This window comes from Triturus cristatus, chromosome 2_1 (assembly GCF_964204655.1).
Source record: "Triturus cristatus chromosome 2_1, aTriCri1.1, whole genome shotgun sequence".
NCBI lineage: Eukaryota > Metazoa > Chordata > Amphibia > Caudata > Salamandridae > Triturus > Triturus cristatus.
Genome location: NC_140581.1, coordinates 1119044372 through 1119066773, shown reverse-complemented (window position 1 = coordinate 1119066773; position 22402 = coordinate 1119044372). Strand labels below are relative to the sequence as shown.

The window sequence follows — 22402 nt, the reverse complement described above, 5'->3', positions numbered from 1 at the left end:
ATCTCAACTTACAGATGGTCTACTGGCGGCCCATCTCTCTGCTCTAAACGTTTGGTCAAGCAATTTTTTGAAATGTCTCTTCAGAGCTTTTCTGCCCATCAGAGCTCCTCCCCCTGAATGGAGGCTTAATCTGGTTCTGTCTCAGCTCATGAAGCACCCATTCGAACCTGTGCACAAAGCTGAACTTAAATATCTCGCCTGGAAACCTGCTCTTTTGTTGGCGCTTATCTCTGCTAGGAGAGTCAGCGAAATTCAAGCATTTACTATCAGCCATACCTAAGGTTCACCAATAACTATGTTCTCTTAAGAAAGAATCATACATTCATTCCAAAGGTTCCATCTTCTTTCCATCTTAATGAGCCCATTATTCTACGTACTTTTGTTCCCAGTCCATCTACCCCGGCTGAGAAGGCCCTACACACTCTGGATATTAAAAAGTGCCTTAAATTCTACTTATCACGAACTGTATCCATCCGGAAGTCGGATCAATTGTTTATATCATATGGTGGTCAAAAACCAGGTACAACAGTGACGAAGTCAACAATTGCAGGATGGATTGCTTTGGCGATTCAATTTTGCCACTTTAAAGCTGGAAGTCCTCTGTCCGTGCAGCCTAAAGCTCACTCCTCAAGGGCTGTGTCATCATCGGCAGAGCTTTTTGCCGGAGTGCCGTTGGAGAAGATTTGCCGTGCTGCAACCTGGAAGAATGTGCACACATTCACACGGCATTACTGTCTAGATCTGGGTACAGAAGCTGAGTCAGCAGTTGGTCAAGCAGTGTTACCAACCTTTTCAAATAAGGTAAGCCTCTTTTGAGAGGTGACTATCTTCTTCATGCTTTTGAATGCTGTCTCTTTTAATTATGAATGTTTCTAATGTCTCTCTCATATGATGTGGCATATGTTAATAAGTATGTTTACAATTATATTACACAAAGTGTCTAATGTGGTCTATATAATACCCACCATCCGCTAAGGGACTAAGATTTTTACGGCTAGCTATTCTGGTTCAAACATGTGAATCTATGAAAGATACCCCAATATTGGATAAGAAAACAAGTTACTTACCGGTAACTTCACTTATCCAGTATTGGTATCTACATAGATTCACATGCGACCCACCCTCCTCCCGGGAGAGGCTTCCCTTATTAGTATGTTATACTTATTGTCACTTGTGCTACGAAAATCTGAGGGACTTCCCTCTCTGTGGAGTGTTCTAGAGGGTGCTGGAGCCTGATTGGCTGGGTTCCAAATGTGGTTCTTTTTTACAAGAAGACATGGATAGGCTAGTGTAGTGACTCTATGGTCCATTATAGCCTATTCTATGATATTTTATTACTATTATGTGTATGTTTTATTCGTACCGTGAGACTCCCACCTTGACGGCGGGGATGAATCAAGCATGTGAATCTATGAAAGATACCAATACTGGATAACTGAAGGTACAGGTAAGTAACGCGTTTTCTTCTTGTTCCAGGGAGAATCTGGCTTGGCAGTTCGGGCTGGTCTGTTCCCATGAGGCACAGGGTCAAGACTGATTTGCATATAGCTGGGTATATACTGGGGTTGGCATGGTGAGCAAAAGAAGGATGGATTTAACCCAGATCTTTTGACTGGGGTGAATGTTTGATTGATTTGCTCTGCATTCCATCCATCATCTGAGTGTCTTTTGCTTCTCGCCCTAAGTGCGCCGGGTATGCCCAGACATGGGTCCTGGGCTCATTGTGCCCCTGGATTCAACCTTGCGTGGCTGATGAGGGTTGATGCCTAGAAACCGATCCCAGGATGCTTGTTTCCTTTCCAGGGAGGACCTGGCTTGGCAGTTCGGGCTGGACTGTTCCCATGGGGCTCAGGGTCAAGACTGATTTGCATATGGCTGGGTCTAAACTGGTGTAGCATTGTGAGCAAAAGAACGATTTATTTAACCCAGGTCTCTTGACTGGGAGTTAATGTGTGATTTGCTCTGCATTCTGTTCATCATTTGTGTGTCTTTTGCTCTGGATTCTAATGGATTATTTTCAGAGAGGACTGTGAGGTCTTTGGTGTAGGTCCCCAAAGCAGATTGGGCTTGCAAGTAGCGGTAAAATTGTGTCTTTGGCATATCATATCTTTCAGCTAGGTGTGTGAAGGGGTGAATGCAGTTGCCATCCCAAATGGCCACTAGCATGATATCCCAATTAAACCCCATGAGCGAAAGCCCAGCAGTCCCACTGTGTGTTTTGTCCGAATACTTCATCACTCAAGATCCGAACCCCATTTAAGGGTTTTGACCTGACAGTGGTAGTTTGGTCATCTATTTGGACCTTATAGGAGATGCAGTACTCTGATTTATTCTAATTCATCTGTGAAACACAATAGTATAGCTGGACATCCGTCAATCCGGGTTCTTTGTTATACCGTTATAGTACACTTTGCTATTCTACGTTCTTTCCATGGCCAAAGAAAAACTTAGATTGCGGACTGAAGTGATTGTAGAGTCACTTTCAAGATGACATGGAAAGTTCTGCAAGGTGTATAATAGGGGAGCCAAATCATCTTAAGCCACATCTACCCTTCACGGAAAGGTGGATCAAGCTCCATGTCATAATTTCATTCCAAATTCGAGTAAAGAGTGGGGCAACGACCCCCCCCCCCCCAGCCTGCCCTAGGTGCCTTTAAGTGGCATGTAGATTGACTTGCGCCAGTTAACAATCAGACCCAAAGTCTCACTGTAAGCCCACATCATTTGCATCAGCTGTGTCAGTGATAACATTGGATTTTGCTTATAGTTCATTATATTGTTGGCATATAAGGAGACTGTGCTCTCTGGAAGTGTCCCCCGTTAACCCACATAGCTGAGTGTCCCTAAGGATTCAGTTCACCACTGCTCAATAATGATGGCAAAGAGGAGTGCATGCCTGCCTCGTCCCTGTATATATAGTCTGTATTTTGGTCCAAAGCTCACGCGATCTAACAGTCGGACCATGAGGGTCCAATGCATGGAATTGAATGCCTTCTCAAAGTTCACGGAGAAGAGGGCCCTACCAGTGCCAGCATCTCCTTGTTGTACTAGGACCACAGGGAGTCATCGGAGACAATGTTGTGTATCACGCCCTCACATAAAGTCATTCTGGTCATAGCATATTAAACATCAGATTTGACTGTTGATCTTTCAAGCCAATACTTTGGCTAGTATTTTGGTTTCTAAGTATTTAAACAAGATTAGGCGATATAAGGCACATTTTGAAGGGTTCTTTCCTGTCCAAGGATCACTGATCTAAGGGTCCCCCCACGAGATCTTGTAGTAGCATTCCTATATGTAAAGATTCTTCGTACATTGCCAAGAGATGAGACCTTAAGAACCAAGTATACTTTTGGGTCTTGAATTGGACTGCCCCTTTAGTGTTGATTGACAGATTTTTTGTTTACATGCAGGAAGCTTGGAGCCTGCCTATTGGATACCGTTGGTTTGCTTCATCATCACTCTCATTTGCTTTCTACCTCCTGTCAGGGTGTCCAGCTGCCACTTCCTCTTCTTCTCTTTTGTCCTCCCCTGGGGCATTGTGGAAGTAATTGTGTCTTTCCACTGCTTGTGCGAGCTACATTATTTTGGGGCGAGAGCACTTTACAGAGTGAGTCTTTTGCAGTGGACTCCCTCCTTTATTTCTCCACTGTTCTTTTGATGCCTGTCCCGGTTTGCTTGCTCCCTCCTGTTGTCTGTGTTTTCATGATATTTCCCACATGTTGTTTGTGCTGCCCCCTCATCCTCCATAAGAAAAAAAGCTCTATGATACAGACACTGCTGGTCTTCTCCATAACCCACCTACACTCCTTTAATTGCTTGTGGTGCCCCCGTCATCACCCCCACACTGCCTCCATTGCCAGTATTAAATAACAGGAAAAAAAAGTGATATGACGTGGACACCTCTAGTCACTTAATATCGATTTTGTTTTCTTCACCCCACCCACATTTCCTACTTTAATCACTCGTTTTCCTCTGTCGTCCCCAAGACCTCCATTGTTAGAGTTGAATAACAAAAAAAGTGCTATGGCGTGGCCATGTCTGAGCGTTTTATTTTTCCTATCAATTCTAGGTGATGAAAGGAGGATTTAAGGAGATCTTTTGCATTTCCATGGCGACCTTGCTTTGTACTCCCGCCCACCCATCATGAAACACTATATTAGACATGCCCAACAGGTCACATCCTAAGAGACTGTCATGCAGCCAGATAGTCTGCTGAGATTGAGTAACATAAAGTAGTCAGTTGTTGTCAGGCATTTTCTTCAGCACCTGGGGCAGCCCACGTTTACTGTGCATTTATTTCTCTGGTGAGTACTGGTTGTTTACCGCTGTTTTACTAGAGCTTTGGTACATTGGCGCTGCTCCCTGGTTCCAAAGTTATAATTGTTTTGATTTCCCAAAGAGTACCATCTTCAAGCAGTCTAGGCTTACTTAGTAGATGATGTTAGTCCAGTACTTGGGTACCGTACGGCTCAAATTACCTTTACTTGAGGGCCACTGACCCCCACCAACGATGTACCATGTTGTTAAGCTGATTTTTCCCATCAGTACAGGAAGTGACATTACTGGATATTCCATCATCCACCTGGACAGGAAGTGACATAAATGGTATTCCCGCCAAAACAGTCTTTAAAAGAAGTAGTCAAGGAAAAGGGACTTTATTTCCCATCATCCATCAGCATACAAAATGACATCACGGCACCCTGCACTCCTCCCTACTCTCAGGTCCTACTTAATGGCAGCTACAAAACAGCTGCTCTGCAGACCAGATGAAAGCATGCCAAAGGCAAGCCCATCTGTGCCCACCTGTTCCTAGACTGCGCCTAGCACCCGGAACCCTGATCTGATCTCCGCTCAACTAAACTCCACAGTTCACATGAGCCCGGAGACTGTTCCCCCAGCTACTGCTTTACAGTGCCTCACACCACAGTGGGAGCTTTCAACTGCACCCATTGCTGGTTCTCCAGCAGTCACACACCTACATCCCCCAGGCAAATACTAACAATGCCCTTAACACACGCCACATAAGCACCAATAACACCTAAACCACACACCACAGCAAACCTGCACACCAACACTAACTCACCTGCTTGCTTTTCAACGCATGATCAGTCAGCAAACACACAGTAGAAATATGGAAACTGCTGAGTAGCAATGCATCCGACATCGTCTTTATCACAGAGACCTGGCTTAGTCCTTCATTGGCACTCAAAATTGTTACAGCAATCCCAGCAGATCGCTTGACAGGACCGCCTTCACAAGTCAAGAGGAGGACTCACTAGCATCTACCAGGAATTAATCAAATGCCCAACATCCACAGAGAATCCCACCCCACTCATGGAACACCTGCACTTTAAACTGCAGAAAACTTCACCCTTAGCGTAATCCTCATCTATTGACCACCTGGACCACGAGCCATCTTTACCAGCCTCATCACCAACTTCTTCGCTTCGCTCACCATTGACTAACCCTAGGCGAAATTCGAGTAGCCGTGCTACGCGGAACTTTGCGAAGTGGTAAAAAAAACTCCATTGCGCTATGTTGAGTTCGCGAGCAGGCAGAGTTGCTTGTCATGACCGTTCGCGTGACGTTTCCTTCATAGAGCAACGCGGTTAGTGTGTTAGAGGGGCAAATTTTGCACAGACTGCACCACACGGTCAGGCATGGGCGCAGCCATCTTGTTTTCCTATATGTTTTGGTGCTGGTGCCTACTTTTCAATCCCGCCTAAATCCTTTCAATCCTTCTTTCCCAAAACTTTTTTTCTGATCCTTTTTATTTCGTTCCCTCGGTTGTAAGTGTATATTTTGTATTTTTTTCTACTTTTTTGTGTTTCTTTGTGAGTTTTGTACTGTTTTTCTCCACTGCTTGCTTGCTATTTTATTTTTTACTTCCTTCTCCCTTAAATTTTTTATACTTTCTAGACTTTGTTTTCCGCCCCCGCACCTCCCCCCACCATCAAAGCAGAGACCCGTGCCATAAAAGGTGGCAAAGACGAGCTGCCTTCCTTGTGGAAGGTGGCGCCCTAAGGGGGGCAGCCCCGGGTCTTGTTTTCAGAGGTGAGGTGGCAGCGCTGTTTTTTTTGTGCAGCGCCACCTCCCCTCCACCCTGGCAGCCGGCCTGGGTCTGGGCACCTGGGAGCGCCAGCAGCAGTGGTCGACGGTGCGCTGGACAGTGCATCGCTGCCACAACCAGCTGATGCACCAGTGGTTCGACACCCTTGACTGAGAGCTGGACCTGCTAGTGGTTGAGGGCACGGGGCTTGGTGAGTAGCTAATTATTATTATTACTTGTGTATTCTATGTTATTGCTAATCTCGAGAGATTAAACATCTTACATGTAAAACGGAATTCTCTGTTTATGTCTTCGAGTGCATTTGCAAACTCAAATACATAGGAAGCACAAAACTGGCCGTCCACAAGAGAATCCTGCAGCATATCCGGGCTATAACAACTAATGATCAAAATTACCCGGTGGCCAGGCACTTCCAAGCCATACATGATAGTAATCCAAGACATCTAAAATATTATGTCATTGAGGCCATCCCCATTTCCAAAAGAGGTGGTGATAGAAATGCGAAGTTGAGACGCCTGGAAACTAGCTTTATACTGTAGTTCGATTCAAAGCATCCAGGTGGTCTCAACACTACAGAAGACCTGCATACATTCCTATAATTCTGTCTTTTTAAGTGTCTTTTTCGAATTTTTTAATCTGGAAACTATTAGCATTGATAGGTCAATCTCAATCTGCATTAATTCATGAATTGGTCAACGTGGTTTATATGTATATCAGTCTTGTATGTTTTATGGGTTTTTTAATTAATATTTATATTCATATTTATATATTTAAAACATTTTAATGGTTGGTCTAGGGCATATTGTTATTTTTCATATGTCGTAGTTCTAATAATTGAGGAACAGTTTTTTATTTAAATGTAATTATGAATATATTTATTGATGAATTTATGAGTTATAATGCTATATCCCATGAAATCAATTGATTGGAACATCTTGTATCAATTTGTTATAACAGACACAGGATAGTTGAATATACGAGGTCTCTGATAATTTGCAGCTTTCAAACCTCCAGACCCCCAAGCACTTATGCACATTATGGAATTTAGGCACTTTGTAATTAGGTACTGTAGCACACAGTCACTTTATTTGTGTTAGGGAAATATGTGGGGCCCTTTTACTGTAGGGTTGGACAATTGGGATACCAACGGAACATAATAAGATGTCAAATAATGGGACTATTCCCAACATCGTAAGCCCCGTGGTATATGGAATTTCAACTATTTGTTATTCCGAAGCACCAAGTGACAATTTGGACATGTACCTCTTCTTTATTTTCTAAAAAAGTATATCACACATTTCTCTTTTTTTAATTTCAAATTTTTTACATTTTCCCATTTAGGAGGGGGCACTTTATATGGTCACTTTTATTCTTAACTCCTGACTAGATAGAGGTCTATCTAAATCTGCATTTAAGCAATCATTGTTGAAAAACTAACACGGTGGATATTCTTGTAAGACATTTATGTCCTGTACATTTTTGTTGAGTACCTCTGTATTCTACAGTTATTATGTAGGATATTCGAAGGGTTATGTTGTTCAAGCATTTATGCATGGGAAGAATATTAATTGGCAAAGTATATTGTCTATGTCCATTGCTGATGTGAAGCACTTGCACTTTAAAAGGCGGTGGAAATACCTAAGCATTGTCATGTGATCAAGGCCGCTAGTTCGGCTGAAACGCGTAATGGCAGACTTTGGCAAAATAAAATAATTGAAGCACTTATCTGTGTGTGCGCTCGTTTTTCCGAGGAGTTGGAGTTGTGACGAGGTGTTTGGATGGATATATATATATATATATATATATATATATATATATATATATATATATATATGTATATATTTTGTTTTTATTGAGGGGGGGGCGTCAAAGAAAGAAAGCCTAGTAGTCAGGGAAGTAGAGCTCGTCCTCAAACTCTGGTGGTTCGCCCAGACGTAGGTCATCTAACACACTACTTCCATGACCTGAGTCCTGTGATACTTCACGTATAGTGTAATCCAGTGATATAAAGTGCTGATTCATTTTGATCATGGTTAATCTCTCCACGGTTTGGGGTGAGAGACTGGTCCTTCTCACTGTAACAACAGCACCAGCAGCTCTGAAACCTCACTCAGCGGAGACACTAGCTACAGGGCAAGCCAGATAGTTTATTTCCAGACTGCTGAGGTCTGCCCATTGGCATCTCTTCCAATACCAATACACCAATGGGTTTTTATCAAAGTAGACCTCTGATGCGTCATCCGGATAAGCCTGAACTATCCGCTCAATGTTCATTGTTGGTGCTCCACTTTGCTCAACTTCTTTTGCCTTCGCAACTGCGCTGGACTTAAACCCTGCCAGTAGAAATCACTGAGTTGCAGATTTGGGGGCTGATGCTCCTGGTCTTGTGTTGTTTATAGTGTTGTTGCAGTTCGTTTTGGCTGCTGTGAGCAAACCGCACCGCCTTCAGGCCCTGAACTTGAAGGTTTTACCACAGGACTTGGGCCCTGGACCAGTGGGCCTCTAATTCCCTGCCGTTCTTTTTCTAGCTCACTGTTTTGCCCAGCTATCCATGCTTTGCATTTTCTAACATTCCTTTCTGAAAAAGGAGTGAAAGTGGACAGTAATAGTTTGTACCATGGATCAGAGTTGTGGCACAGATGTAATGTTTGGAGGACACAGTGTCACTTTGCACCCTTGTATTAGCAGACAAGCAGAAGGATTAAGTTCTCCACCAAGTCATACGCATCTTTTTTTACTCCACAACTGCGTATATTACGGACACCTCCTTTAGCTGTTTGTGTAGCATGTGCAACAATGGGATAGCTTGGCCCATGGTACTGTCCTCTTTGCTGACTTCCTTTGTGAACATCTCAAAAGGAAGCACCATTTCTGTCAGGCATTTGACTAGGCCCCATTGGTCCATGTCAGTGATCATGCCTTCTACAGTTGCATCTCCTCTTTGCAGGACATATTCATTGATAGGTCTGTACCGCTCAAACAGGTGTTCAAGCATGTAATAAGTGGAGTTGCAACGTGTTGGCAATTCCTGTATGAGTGGTTTAACAGGCATTCTATTATCACACTGACTGGCCTTCAGCTGTTTCTGCACTTTAAATGAGTGGCTGAAATGAGTGCAGATTCTTCTGCAGGTGGACAGTAAGTTGCATACATGTTCTTCTTTTTTGAGAAAGCGCCGTACACTGATGTTGATGTAGTGTGCCAAGCACATGACCCTGAAATAACAACCATCTGCCTTGGCCTTAACTATATTACTGCCATTGTCAGTGTCATCAATTCCAATCTTTAGCCCTCTTGGTCGCAGCCATTGAAAGACCTTGTTGTTAAAGTCTTCCAAAATGTTTGCAGCTGTATGAGATTTCTCCATTGTGAACATAGCTACTGTCACATGCTTCTGGGCAGCATTAAAAATCTCAGCAGTGTGAACACCTGCAAATATTATTTTTTTTACCTCCCACAAAAGAGATCCAGTGTGCAGTGAACCACAATGTAATCTGTTGCTTGGCAACTGGTCCACATGTTTGTTGTCAGGTGGATAGTGTGGACAGCACTCTGCTGCAAAGCTTGTCCAAGCAATTCAAGCACATAGCTATTTAGCACTGGAACAGCAACTCTAGCAAAATAGGACCAGCTGGAAAGCTTCCCTTTTGGGCAGATGACTTTCACAAATTCAAGAAAACCCACCCCTTCAACAAAAGAAAAAGGAATGCGGTCCAGTGCTAACATTTTAGCCAGCTTCGCATCGCACAAACTTCCCGTTGGGTGGTTGTGTTCATACTGCCCCTCTGCTTAAACATGGCATGAATAGTAGCCTGATTTTTTTCCTGTCTTGATGCAGGTGACTTATTGAGACAAGTCAGCGGTGGTAGGCTCAATGTGACTTTTCAGCAGGGCAGTCACTGTCCGCTGTTGCCTTGGCATCTCAATCTGAGTCTTGTGCCATTGTGATGTTGCTGATACTACTGCACTGTTGGGGAGAGGACTGCTTTTCGTAATGAAGATGTTGTCTTCTTCTTCTCCTTCCACCGTGATCTGATCGGATTTGGATTCTCTACTCAGCTATGTTTCACCCCCCTTTTCCAACAACACTTGCAGTTTTTTGTCCGCTAAGGTGTGCCTCCCAACGGATTGTAAGGTGCTTTCTGAAATGGGTTGTTTGTCTCTCAGTACAATAGTTTGTACCAAGCTTACCCTGACTAACACTTACTCCTCAAAGGGAGCATATGGCAATGTTTGCCTCCTTTTGGCTAACCCTAAAGAAATCTAAAGCTCAACTTTCTGATGCTGGTGCCACTGCCAATGTGGGATGAACTGGTGGTAGGTGGGAGTTTTGACATTTGACTCTCTGGCTCTGCAGTTCCTATTTCTATTGAGGTGGTTGTGCAAGTAGGTCTTTGCAAATATGGCAGCAGGTGGTGGTTGGATCTGTGGTGTCACTGCCACATCTCCCTGAGAAGTTGTGATGGGGTAACGTCCGTCTCCACTGGGGCTGGGCTAGCATCAATAGTGACTGGCTTGTCATCATCATCATCCTCCTCTTCTACATCTGCCTCTATAGCGCTAATGCTTTCTGGAACTGTCCTTTTCCCTAGCCTCGTCTGAGTTGTATCGTGGCTTGTCTCACTCTCAGACTGAGGCAGGATCCAAGTTGCATCTAGATCATCAGAAGGGAGGCTTGAAGTAGAAGATGATGTACCACTAACCCTCCTTTTTCTAGCTAGAGATCTGGAAGGCAATGGATCTTCTAGAGCTGATTTCTCTACTTCCTCAGCATGAAGCTCAATCTCTTGAACTGCTCCTACCTTGGGAGGAACTACTATTGGTGCCTGTGGCTGCTATTCTTGATGTTGTCCACTTCTCTGAGTTTCCTGCAATGATTGACTTATCTCCATCACAAAGTAGTACCCAATGTCAACATCACTACTCGTCGCCGTTGCAGTCATTAGAGTGGCTGCCTCTGTGACAGACATGGGCTTGGGCCTAGAGTGTGGTGGGCCCACTAATTTGGGGGAACTGTTCCCAGCTTGCTCGCCAGAGGCCAGTGCAGCAGGCACAGTTTTTTGTTTTCTAAAAATCATTTGGGGCAACATATCAGTGGTGGTAGTGGTAAGCTCCTTCTTCTCACTGGCTACTTTCGTGGTAGCAGTTTGAGGCATACCAGTGGCACCTTTCTTTGGGTCCATCTTGAAGCTGTCAGTTAGCAGTGGCACTTAGCTTCACATAAGATGAAGAGATGTCTGATGTGTGGGTCACTCACACGTCATGCTCACGCCGTGCACAGGCCTTCTTTCTGGTTGTACTGTGAGTGATGCGTTGTTGTCTTCTTGCCGTGCGGCTAAAAGAAGCAAGACGGACATCAGTTGCAACGTGGCATTTTTGCTGTTCAATTATTAGCTCAAACAAAAAAAACATCATTTAGTGTGGTCACTGCTGTCACTCTCTTAATTAACAATAGAGTGTAAATATATGTTCGAGGCATATGAGCTGCAGATTACACACTTGTGCATAGATCGCCATCTGGTGTTGGGCCCGAATGTTTGCAGTTGTTTTTCCTCTTGGAAAGTCTTTGGAAGTCACAAGGTCGGTGACTCCTTCTTTGGATCGTATTGCGCATGGGCTTTGGCTCCATCCTCAGATTGTTTTTTTCCGCCATCGGGCTCGGATGTGTTCTTCGCGCTCCGGTTCCGAACAGCTTCCAGTTCGACGATTGACGCGCAATCCTCACCCCAACTCGCGGTATTGTTTTCGATCGCGATCTCCCCATTCAACGCGCCTCTCAAAAACCTTCGATTCCGGTCGTCGACGACGGCCTTCGGGCCTACCCAAGCTCCGGTCCTAATGGAAAGGAATCCCCTCAAGAAGTGCCCTAGATGTGGGTCCAAGTTCCCCCACACCGATCTCCACGAAGTATGCAATCTCTGCCTCTCCCCTGAACACGAGGCTCGAGATTGTCCGGCGTGTAAGTCCTTCCGGTCCAAGAAAACCATTCGAGACCGAAGGGCTAGAAGAACCATGGCACACTCGTCGACGATGATTCCGGATGACATCTTCGGGGAAGGCGTCGACGCTCCAGAAGAACACCACACCGACGAGGGACTCGTCAGCGCCTCCGAAGCCGACGATTCAGATGTGGAGGACATCATTCCGGCACAGAGGGTCGTGAGTACTAATCTACCCCCCCCACACCCTCACCGGCACTGAAAAAGGCTTCGGTCACGCCTTCGCCTCCGGGCCTAAGCAAGACCAAGGACACTGCTTCCCACACCGCACCTTCGGGACCAGTAAAGAAGCCGATTAAGCCTTCCGGCGGCTCGGGCTCGAGCCAGCCCACCGTCGGTGCCGATAAACACTCTTCGACACCGAAAAAGAAAATGGCCTCGGCTTCGATACCGAGCCCTGCACCGAAACACTCGGTGTCGAAAAACAGCTCCAGCTCCTCGGTGCCGAAACCATCTTCGGCACCGACAAAAGCACACAAGGCCACCGGCACCGACACTTCGAAGCCGTAATCCACCTCGGCGCCGACCAAACAATCAGACTTTTCTAAGCATAGTTCCAAACAACGAACCAGCGCGGAAAAAGCCAAAAAACCAACGACCCCCGACTTCTTCGGACCAACCAACATCACCAGAACTTTTTACACCGGATCCATTACAAAAAACACTAACCAAGGATCCTAAAACCGGACATTTGATGCTCTCCATCAAAAAGAGACAGCTGGATAAACCTGCTCCGCCTCCACCTCCAAAGAGGAAGGACTCTGCTACCTCTCCTTTCAGAATACCTTCCCCACCTCCACCGCCTCCTCCACCTTCCCCCATCTCCACCATCTCCGCCCCCACCTCATCATTCCCCAACACCCTCTCCGGATGATGATGATCAGGGGGATCCATATGATGACATAGGAGACGTGCCGCAAGATTTACCTACAGTGGACCCCACTCCCACAGGCTCCCCAGACCCATGGGGCTATTACAGTATCCCTGACATTCCTTACGTCCCACAGGATGATCTCTACCCTTCCAGACCTTCCCCACCAGAAGACTCACTGGGGTTCAACTATCTACTACAAAGGGCGGCACACTATCACGGGGTAGATCTCCATACCAACCCCGTAGAGGAGGATTTCCTCCTCGATACGTTTGACACCACACATAGGACTACCTCCATATTACCTATGCTCAGGGGAGTTATAAAACATGCGCCAGAGGTCTTTAAAGACCCAGTCAGAGCCAGGGTCATTAACTCGCGCATTGAAAAGAAATATAATTCCGCCCCTACAGATCCCTCCTACATCAGAGGGCCAGCACCACTAGATTCTCTGGTAGTGTCCACAGCACGTAAAAGGGCCAACTCCCAAGCGTCAGGCGAAGCACCACCACCTGACAAAGAGTCTAAACTCTTGGACGCATCAGGCAAGCGTACTGCATCCCAAGCTGCCAACATCGCTAATACACAAGCGCTACTATCCAGGTATGACAGGGCCCATTATGACGAATTAGAAGCCATAATGCAACATCTCCCTAATAAATACAAACCTAGGGCCAACGAGTTAATTCAGGAGGGCAAAACCATTACTAATACCTCCATACGTTGTGCCCTAGATGCAGCAGACACAGCCTCCAGGGCCATCAATACTAGTGTCCTCCTCCATCGCCATGCCTGGCTAAGGATCTCAGGTTTTAAACCGGAGGTACAGGCCTCCATCCTCAACCATCCCTTTGACCAGGAACATCTCTTTGGCCCAAAAGTGGATGAGGCCCTAGAAAAGATGAAAAAAGACACTGACACGGCAAAATCCATGGGAGCTTTACAATCACACCCTCCCAGGCGCTCCTTTCGCTGCTCTTCCTTTCGGAGCACATCCAGAGGCTACTCCTCCGACACCGCTTCCACTTCATATAAGGCCCCTACCCAGTCCACCTTTACAAGGGGCTGCCAAAGAGGCGGCTACAGGGGCAACAATAACAAAGGCAGAGGCAAAACAAACACCGTCCGCTCTGCCACCGCACCTACCCAATGACTTCCCTCCACTCCCCCCAGACCATCCCACTCCGGTCGCGGGCAGACTCCAAAATGTCCTCCCTGTCTGGGCCACCATCACCTCAGACAAATGGGTAACACAAATAATTCAGTCAGGCTACTGCCTAGAACTAATATCTACCTCGCCAAACATCCCACCCAGACAACGCCCAATGTCACAAGAACATCTAACACTACTAAAGCAGGAGGTAATCTCCCTCCTACAGAAAAGGGCGATAGAACACGTTCCTACCAACCAACGAAAAATGGGGGTCTACTCCCTATATTTTCTCATACCAAAAAGGGACGAGACTCTGCGGCCCATCCTAGACCTCAGGCCCCTAAACAAATACATACACTCAGACCATTTTCACATGGTAACGCTTCAGCGGGTACTTCCACTGCTTTCCCAAAACGACTTCCTGACCACTTTAGACCTAAAAGACGCTTATTTCCACATTCCAATGCACAACGCTCACAGGAAGTTCCTCAGATTCGTAGTGGACGGCCAACACTACCAATTCAAAGTACTCCCGTTCGGAGTCACAACAGCACCACGGGTATTCACCAAGTGCCCAGCAGTAGTGGCAGCACACCTAAGGAGACAACACATCCATGTCTTCCCATACCTAGACGACTGGCTAATAAAAGCCAGTTCATACAGCCAGTGTGTACAACACACGCATGCCACCATCCAGCTACTTCACCTACTGGGCTTCACAGTAAACCACGCAAAGTCCCATCTACAACCATCCCACATAAACCAATACCTCGGTGCCACCATAGACACCTCAAAAGCGCTAGCCTATCCCAATCCTGCCAGGATTACAAGCATTCAGTCTCTACGCGCAAAATTCATAGCACAACACTCCCTTCCAGCTCGAGGGTTTATGCAACTAGTAGGGATGATGACCTCTTGCATCTTCATAGTACCTCACGCAAGACTCCAGATGCGCCCTCTCCAAGAGTGCTTACCGCGCCAATGGAACCAGGACACAGATTTCAGGCAAGGCAGTCCTAATCCGCACAGACAACATGACAGCCATGTACTACATTCAAAAACAAGGCGGCACACACTCTCCACAGCTCTCTCAGCTAGCACAGAGCATTTGGAGATGGGCCATACCCCAGAAAATCTTTCTCCTCGCTCAGCATGTCCCAGGAGTCCAAAACACTATGGCAGATCTGCTCAGCAGACAAACACAACAAATCCACGAGTGGGAACTCCACCCACAAGTTCTACACCCGTACTTTCAGATGTGGGGGCATCCACAGATAGACCTCTTCGCCACCCACGAAAACACCAAATGCCCAAGCTTCGCCGCCAGATATCCACACCCATTGTCCAAAGGAAATGCGATATGGATGAACTGGTCAGGCAGATTTGCATGCGCTTTTCCGCCTCTCCCACTCATTCCACTAGTGGTGCGCAAACTACGGCAACACTCCCTCACACTAATCCTAGTACCTCCAACTTGGGCCAGACAATCGTGGTACACCACACTGCTGGAACTATCTGTAGTACCGTACCAAAAATTACGCCTCTCTCCACACCTCTTAACCCTGAACCATGGAGAGATCAGACACCCGGACCCAGCTCAGCTCAACCTTGCGATCTGGCTCCTGAAGTCCTAGAATTCGGTTATCTAAATCTTCCCCCTGACTGTGTGAACGTCATCAAGGAAGCTAGGCGACCCACCACTAGAGCGTGCTACGCCGCCAAGTGGAAACGTTTTGTTGTCTATTGTCACAATAACACCATCAATCCCCTAGACGTCTCTATTCAACACATCATAGGCTACTTACTCCACCTACAAAGGTGTAATCTAGCCTATACGTCCATTCGCCTGCACCGCGCAGCTATAGCAGCTTACCTACAAAACAGGCAACATCTATCACTCTTTAGAGTACCTGCCATTAAAGCCTTCATGGAAGGCCTTAAAATAATAATTCCCCCCCAGAGTGCCACCCTCACCTGTGTGGAACCTAAATATCGTTCTCACTAGACTAATGGGGCCTCCCTTCGAACCATTGCACAAATGTGATCTGCAATTTTTAACCTGGAATACCGCTTTCCTCGTAGCCATCACTTCCCTCAGAAGGGTCAGTGAGATACAAGCATTTACCATTCAAGAACCTTTTCTACAAATGCACCATAACAAAGTTGTTCTCCGTACCAACCCAAAATTCCTCCCTAAAGTCATTTCTCCTTTTCACCTATACCAATCTGTAGAACCACCAGTATTCTTCTCGCAACCACAAACTGTTGCAGAAAGAGCTCTACACACACTAGATGTCAAACGAGACTAACTCTACTACATCGAGAGAACACAACCTTTCCGTAAGACGAAACAACTGTTTGTCTCTTTCTCTCCACCACACAAGGGCAACCCCATTTCCAAGTCGGGGATAGCTAGGTGGATTGTCAAATGCATTCAGATTTGCTACCACAAAGCAAAACGAACGCTATCCGTTCCCCCTAAAGCCCATTCTACACGTAAAATAGGGGCTTCAATGGCTTTTTTAGGAAACATCCCATTAGATGATATCTGCAAAGCAGCTACATGGTCAACACTGCACACTTTCACTAAACACTATTGTGTACATGTGCAAACTAAGCAACAGGCTAGTGTGGGCCAGGCTGTACTCAAAACATTATTTCAAACCACTGCAACAGATATGGGTGGTCGCCGCTAACAGTGGGTACTGCTATATAATCTGTGCACAAGTGTGTAATCTGCAGCTCATATGCCTCGAACGGAATATGCTACTTACCAGTATGCATCTGTTCTTGGCATGTAGAGCTGCAGATCTACACACGCCCACCCGCCTCCCCGGCTACCTTTATCTGTTCCAGTTTATCTTATTTAGATACAACACACATGGGCATCTTCACGGTTTATTACTACGCTCCATCATTTCCCTGCTGGCGAAAAACAATCTGAGGATGGAGACGAAGCCCATGCGCAATACGATCCAAAGGAGGAGTCACCGACCTCGTGACTTCCAAAGACTTTCCAAGAGGAAAAACAACTGCAAACATCCGGGCCCAACACCAGATGGCGATCTATGCACAAGTGTGTAAATCTGCAGCTCTACATGCCAAGAACAGATGCAAACTGGTAAGTAGCATATTCCTTACTCATTCGTAAAACGGAAAACCACACCAACATATACTTTCAAGGTGACTGACTCAGGAAGAATAGGTGAGGGTAAAAACAACAACATATAGATGAAAGTGTTTGCTGTATATGCGGCATGTGACGTCACGTCACTCACGGCGTGTGATATGGCACTGAGGAGGTGCACCTGACAAATGACAATAGAAGGAGAATCCCTAGACAATAAATGCTGTTGTGCTGGGGTTAATTTGATTGATGCAAGATGTAGTGGTAAATGGAATAAACAAAAACATTTTTTTTAATTAAACATTTTTTACAAAACTGAAAAAATAATTTACCAAATACTTAAAAAATTGAAAAATGTAAATAAACTTAAGTGAAGTTATCCTCAAAGATTTAATGCGTTATTATTAAATGCTATCTCATTGCTCAACCATCCATTAACAGGAATACATTCATTGGTCAATAAGGAGACGACCTATAGGGAAAGCACGCTGACTAGATCCACAAAATTGCCTCCAGCCACATGGTCACAACAAGAAGCTAGAGGCCTAGCTAGAACTAGTACGTTGATACCTTTCTGGAAGTTGTCGTCCAGAATCGATGTTGATGATCGAGCCATGGTTCTTCGAGCTCGACGATCCCGAATTGACTTTTTGGAGCGGAAAGAGGCACAAGCTGGACAGTCTTTGGCCTTGTGATCCGGTGAAAGGCAGAGGTTACACAACTCATGAAGATCGGCGTGTGGAAGCTTGGATCCACATTTAGGACACATTTTAAAAGAAGTCCTTTCCATGAGCCAAAGGCCTAATGGTGCAGGTAGGCCAGAGGGCCTGCGTCGACGACTGGAATCGAAGATTTCAAGTTTGAAGAGATGCGCGTCGAATGGGAATGCAATCGAGACAATACCGAAGACTTGGAGGAGGATTTCGCGCCAAAAAGTAGATCGGTAAGGACACCGAACTGGAGCGCGATGAACACATCCGAGCCCGATGGCGGAAAAAAACAATCTGATGAAGGAGTCGATGCCCATGCGCACTATTGTCCAAAGGAGGAGTCGCCTATCTCGTGACTTCAAAGACTTCTTCCAAGACAATAACAAAGTGCAAACTATCGGGCCCAACACCAGATGGCGATCTATGCACAGTGTGTGGATCTGTAGCTCTACATGCCAAGAACAGATGCATACTGGTTAGTAGCATTTTCCTTCCTGCGCGCGGACCAAAAAAAGTTTAACTGTAACTCCGAAATTCTCAGCAGAACCCGGAGTTGCCGAATTCAGCAAGCTCTGTGAACGGAGCGGTGTTTTATGCCCGGGCTTACCATTGACTCCTGATTTTACATTCTCCTCTGTGACCACAACTTTCAACTGGAAGACAAAAATGACCCCTTCTCTACTGCAGTCATCTAAAGCTTGAGAAACATCGGACTACATGACCATGATAGCAGACTGGATTATGCAACAGCCTGCAGCTCAGCTCTGTCAAGATTGATGTATTGATCTTCGGCAACAATACCTCCCCACGGAACATCACCTGTTGGATGTCGGAGCTAGAACCAACACCACAGACCATGCAAGAAATCTAGGGATCATCCTGGACTACAAGCTCAACATGACAGCTCAAGTCAACACAGTTTGCACCGCCTGTCACACATGGAGCAGTCCTCCTCCTCAACCATATATTCCTTACTCTCCTCCCCCTCACAGATAACATTCAGTTGTTCTTTGACTGACCCTCTGTACCACCTCCCTCCCCCAACAGTCTACATCATTGAGTACATCCAATCAAATGCTTGACGTTCGGGGGCGGTGAGAGGGAGGTCATCGAGGAGGGGGGTGCCGTTAAAGGACTTGTGGCTTGTGGCAGTTGCGCCCAACTCTAACACTACAATTATTCCCACCTCTCTTAATTTACAATGTGGAGGGTAGCCTACCATGCAACAGACTTTTCCGCAGACCTACTAGCCTACTAGAAGCAACATCCAGTCAGGAAGTTTCCAATACCCATATAGCACTGCCAGCCTTTGACCAGTCGTACAGCTCATGAGCAGTGAAATGGTGGACCCTGGCCATTGTCAGTGAAGAGTACTGTCTTGAATCTCATACACCAGTCTCCAGCATTCCACCCTGCCATCACATACAGGGTCCAGTCCACCTTCATCTTCTGGAGGAAGGGGTGCAGATGCTTCTAGCAAAAAGTGATGTATCTTCAATGCAGAAAAAAGGCAAAGCATACTCCAGTCAACAGAGGATGATGGCATTTTAACAAGTGTTGCCTCGAATTCTGATTTACTGTTCTGTTACTGTTCGCCATCTAATGAAACTGCTGGGGATGATGGCTTAGTGCATACTGATGGCGCCACATGCCAGGTTACACATGTACCCGTTACAAGATTGCCTCTCTTGACTGTGGGCAAAAAAACAGGAGGGCATTAGGAGGACCTTGTGTTGAGTACAACCAAGGACAAGCATTCTTTCTTTTGGGCATACATCAACACTGTTGCTCTGCAGACCCTTCCTTGACCCCATTCTACAGGTTACCATTACCACCCATACGTCTCTTTTTGGGTAGGGATCTCACCTCTACCAGATGACAATTCAAAGCATCACCAGGGGCACCACATCAACTACCTGGAACTTATAGCAATCAGATGAGTAGTCCTAGGCTTTCTCTCTGTTCTAAAGCAGACAACAGAAATGATAAAACAAACATGACAGCCATGTTCTACATTAAGATGCAGCATGGGACCCACTCTTCACAGCTTCCTCACCTAACTCAGCATATCTGGCATTCAGCAACTCAAAGCAACATTTACCTGTTAGGGGAGCATCTTCCAGGACTGGGAAACAGTTTTGTGGACCTGCTCAGCAGGATGCATCAACAGGTCTACAAATAGGCACTCCATCCCCAAACCCTCCATAGGTACGTTCAACACTGGGAGACCTATTCACCATTTCCAAAACCACCTAAGCTTTGCCGCCAGATGTCCTCATCCATAGTTTATAGGTAATGCACTATGAATTAACTGGTCAGGGATATTTGCCTACTGTTTTCAACCTCTACCCCACATCCTGAGTGTGGCAAGAAAGATGAGGCAAGTCTCCATGACTCCCATCATAGTTGTGCCTGCCATTGACAAGGCAGGCCTGGTACTCTATACACCTCAAGATGACAGTCAATCATAAAAAGTTCCTAATAAGGCCAGACCTCCAAACCCAGCATAAAGGTCAGCTCACACACCCAGATTCCAAACAGCTTAAATTCTCGATATGGCACCTGGGTTCCTAGAGTTTGGGTACCTTAACAACCTTAGGAATGCATGAATATCCCATGGGAAGCCAGAAAATCCACTCCTCACGCCTTAAATGAAGCTAAGTGGAAAAGGTTCATGCACTACTGTATTTTTCAATAATTTGATCCGTTCAATGTCCCTGTTTCCTACCTTCAACATCTTTAAAAGCCTACCATATGCTTATACCTAAATGCACTTGGGTAATTCCTCCAAAACCACTTCCTGCAGGAGACAAAGTCATAGTCTAGTTCGGGGAAGGTCCTGTGGCCCCTAGAAGAGAAGGAGACATGTGGGGTGTTTGACGTTTTTAACTTCCAGGTATCTAAGAGGCCCAGTCCATGTGTAAATCATACCAGTCAGGACTCCAAGGGGACAGGGACAAGGGATGTAGCCGATCTGTCCATGATTTTGTTAAATTCACCCCCATATTTGTATATTTACCTCCAAATACACCATTCTAAAAATTAACAAAGAATATTATTGGAAATGAGGAGGGCAACGTTTAAATGGTTCATCAGAGATGCATGCACACATCCTTTGGACTCCTCTTTTTAGATCATTGTGCTTACAGGGCTCCTTTTAATCTGTTAGTATTCCATGTTGTTGCTACAAGGAGAATATGGATGGAGCAAGTTAGCATGAATTTGGATTTTCCTACTCTAAAAAGGTGATCAGGTGGCAACTCCTGATTTCTCATTGATTGACATGTACATCTTTATTTGATAGTTATAAATATTTTTGTAATACTAATACAGTTAATTTCATTGTTTGCAATACTTTATTTTCTTTTTTCACCCAAAGGCTTTCGAAAAACACACTGCATTCTTCTCTTCCGCGTCCTCTAACCACTGAATATGATATGGAAGAAGAATTTGAAATTGATGAAGTGAGTAGCTTTATTTTTAAATCGTGGGACAGAGAATTCAAGAATGTCAAGCCCTCTACAAAGCAACCAACAGGAGCTGCTGACAGAAAAAAGTGTGTAAACCTAGAGCAAAAAGATACTGAAGTGCTAGACTTGCGTACTGTTGATGCACCACCAAACATCTCCCCACTGTATTCTAACAGAAAAAAGACAGCCATTGAAACGAAAAAAGTACAAACCTTGGCAAATGCAAAAGACATTTCTTCACTTCAGCAACAAAATAAAAAAAACATTGCCTTGGTGAAAAAGCAACAAGCCAGGCAGACTGAAGTTAAGTCGTGTGACAACCACTCATCAACTGTCATTGCCACTGATGCAGGACCCTCCAATAAGACTGTATCAATGGAAGCAAACCTTCTCACAGAGGTTGAAGAATGCAGCAGTTCTTCTGTTTCAAAGAATCAAGCCTCACTTAAAAAGAAGACCGATGAAAGTAAAGTAAAATCTAAAATTTCATTCACACTTCCTAAAAAGACCAAAAAGGTGTTTAAAGTTGGGGGGTTGGAAAAGGAACTGATAAACATGCAAAATATTGAAAATGCAAGCTGTATTAAAGAGAGACTTTCTTTGGGGCAAACACCTATGAATGAGAATTATTCAACATATATACCTCTTCCTAAGAATGTTTTAGCGGAACCAGTACCAGAAAAGATGCAGCAAAATATACCCCTGGAGTTAGCGAATGAAGTTGGTGGTCAAATGCTTGGCAGAAACATCCTTAGAAAAAATAAAGGTGTAAATTCTGTGTCAGAAATGGATAAAAATCAAGTTCCACCTGTCAAGAATGCAGCTGAACCTGAATTGACAAGTAACTTACCCTTAAAGGACAGAGGCAAGATCAAAGGTAACATAATATTGTTTTTGTTTCATTCTACTGATTGTGGGTGCAATGTTACTAAACACATTATAATTCTTCCCAAATGTAATCTTGTGTACATTTTCCCAGGCGGAAATAAATGTTTCAAG

General features: G+C 45.2%; 1 protein-coding gene across 5 annotated transcripts in view; it reads left to right on the top strand.

Annotated features, from left to right (window-relative positions):
- Positions 1-22402, top strand: part of CENPC (centromere protein C) — a 1046742-nt gene that overhangs the window by 385709 nt on the left and 638631 nt on the right. For all 5 annotated transcript variants that reach the window (XM_085636509.1, XM_085636507.1, XM_085636508.1 and 2 more), the window contains one exon: positions 21313-22280. In XM_085636509.1, the coding sequence (XP_085492635.1) occupies positions 21313-22280 (968 nt within the window). The remainder of the gene's footprint in view (positions 1-21312; positions 22281-22402) is intronic.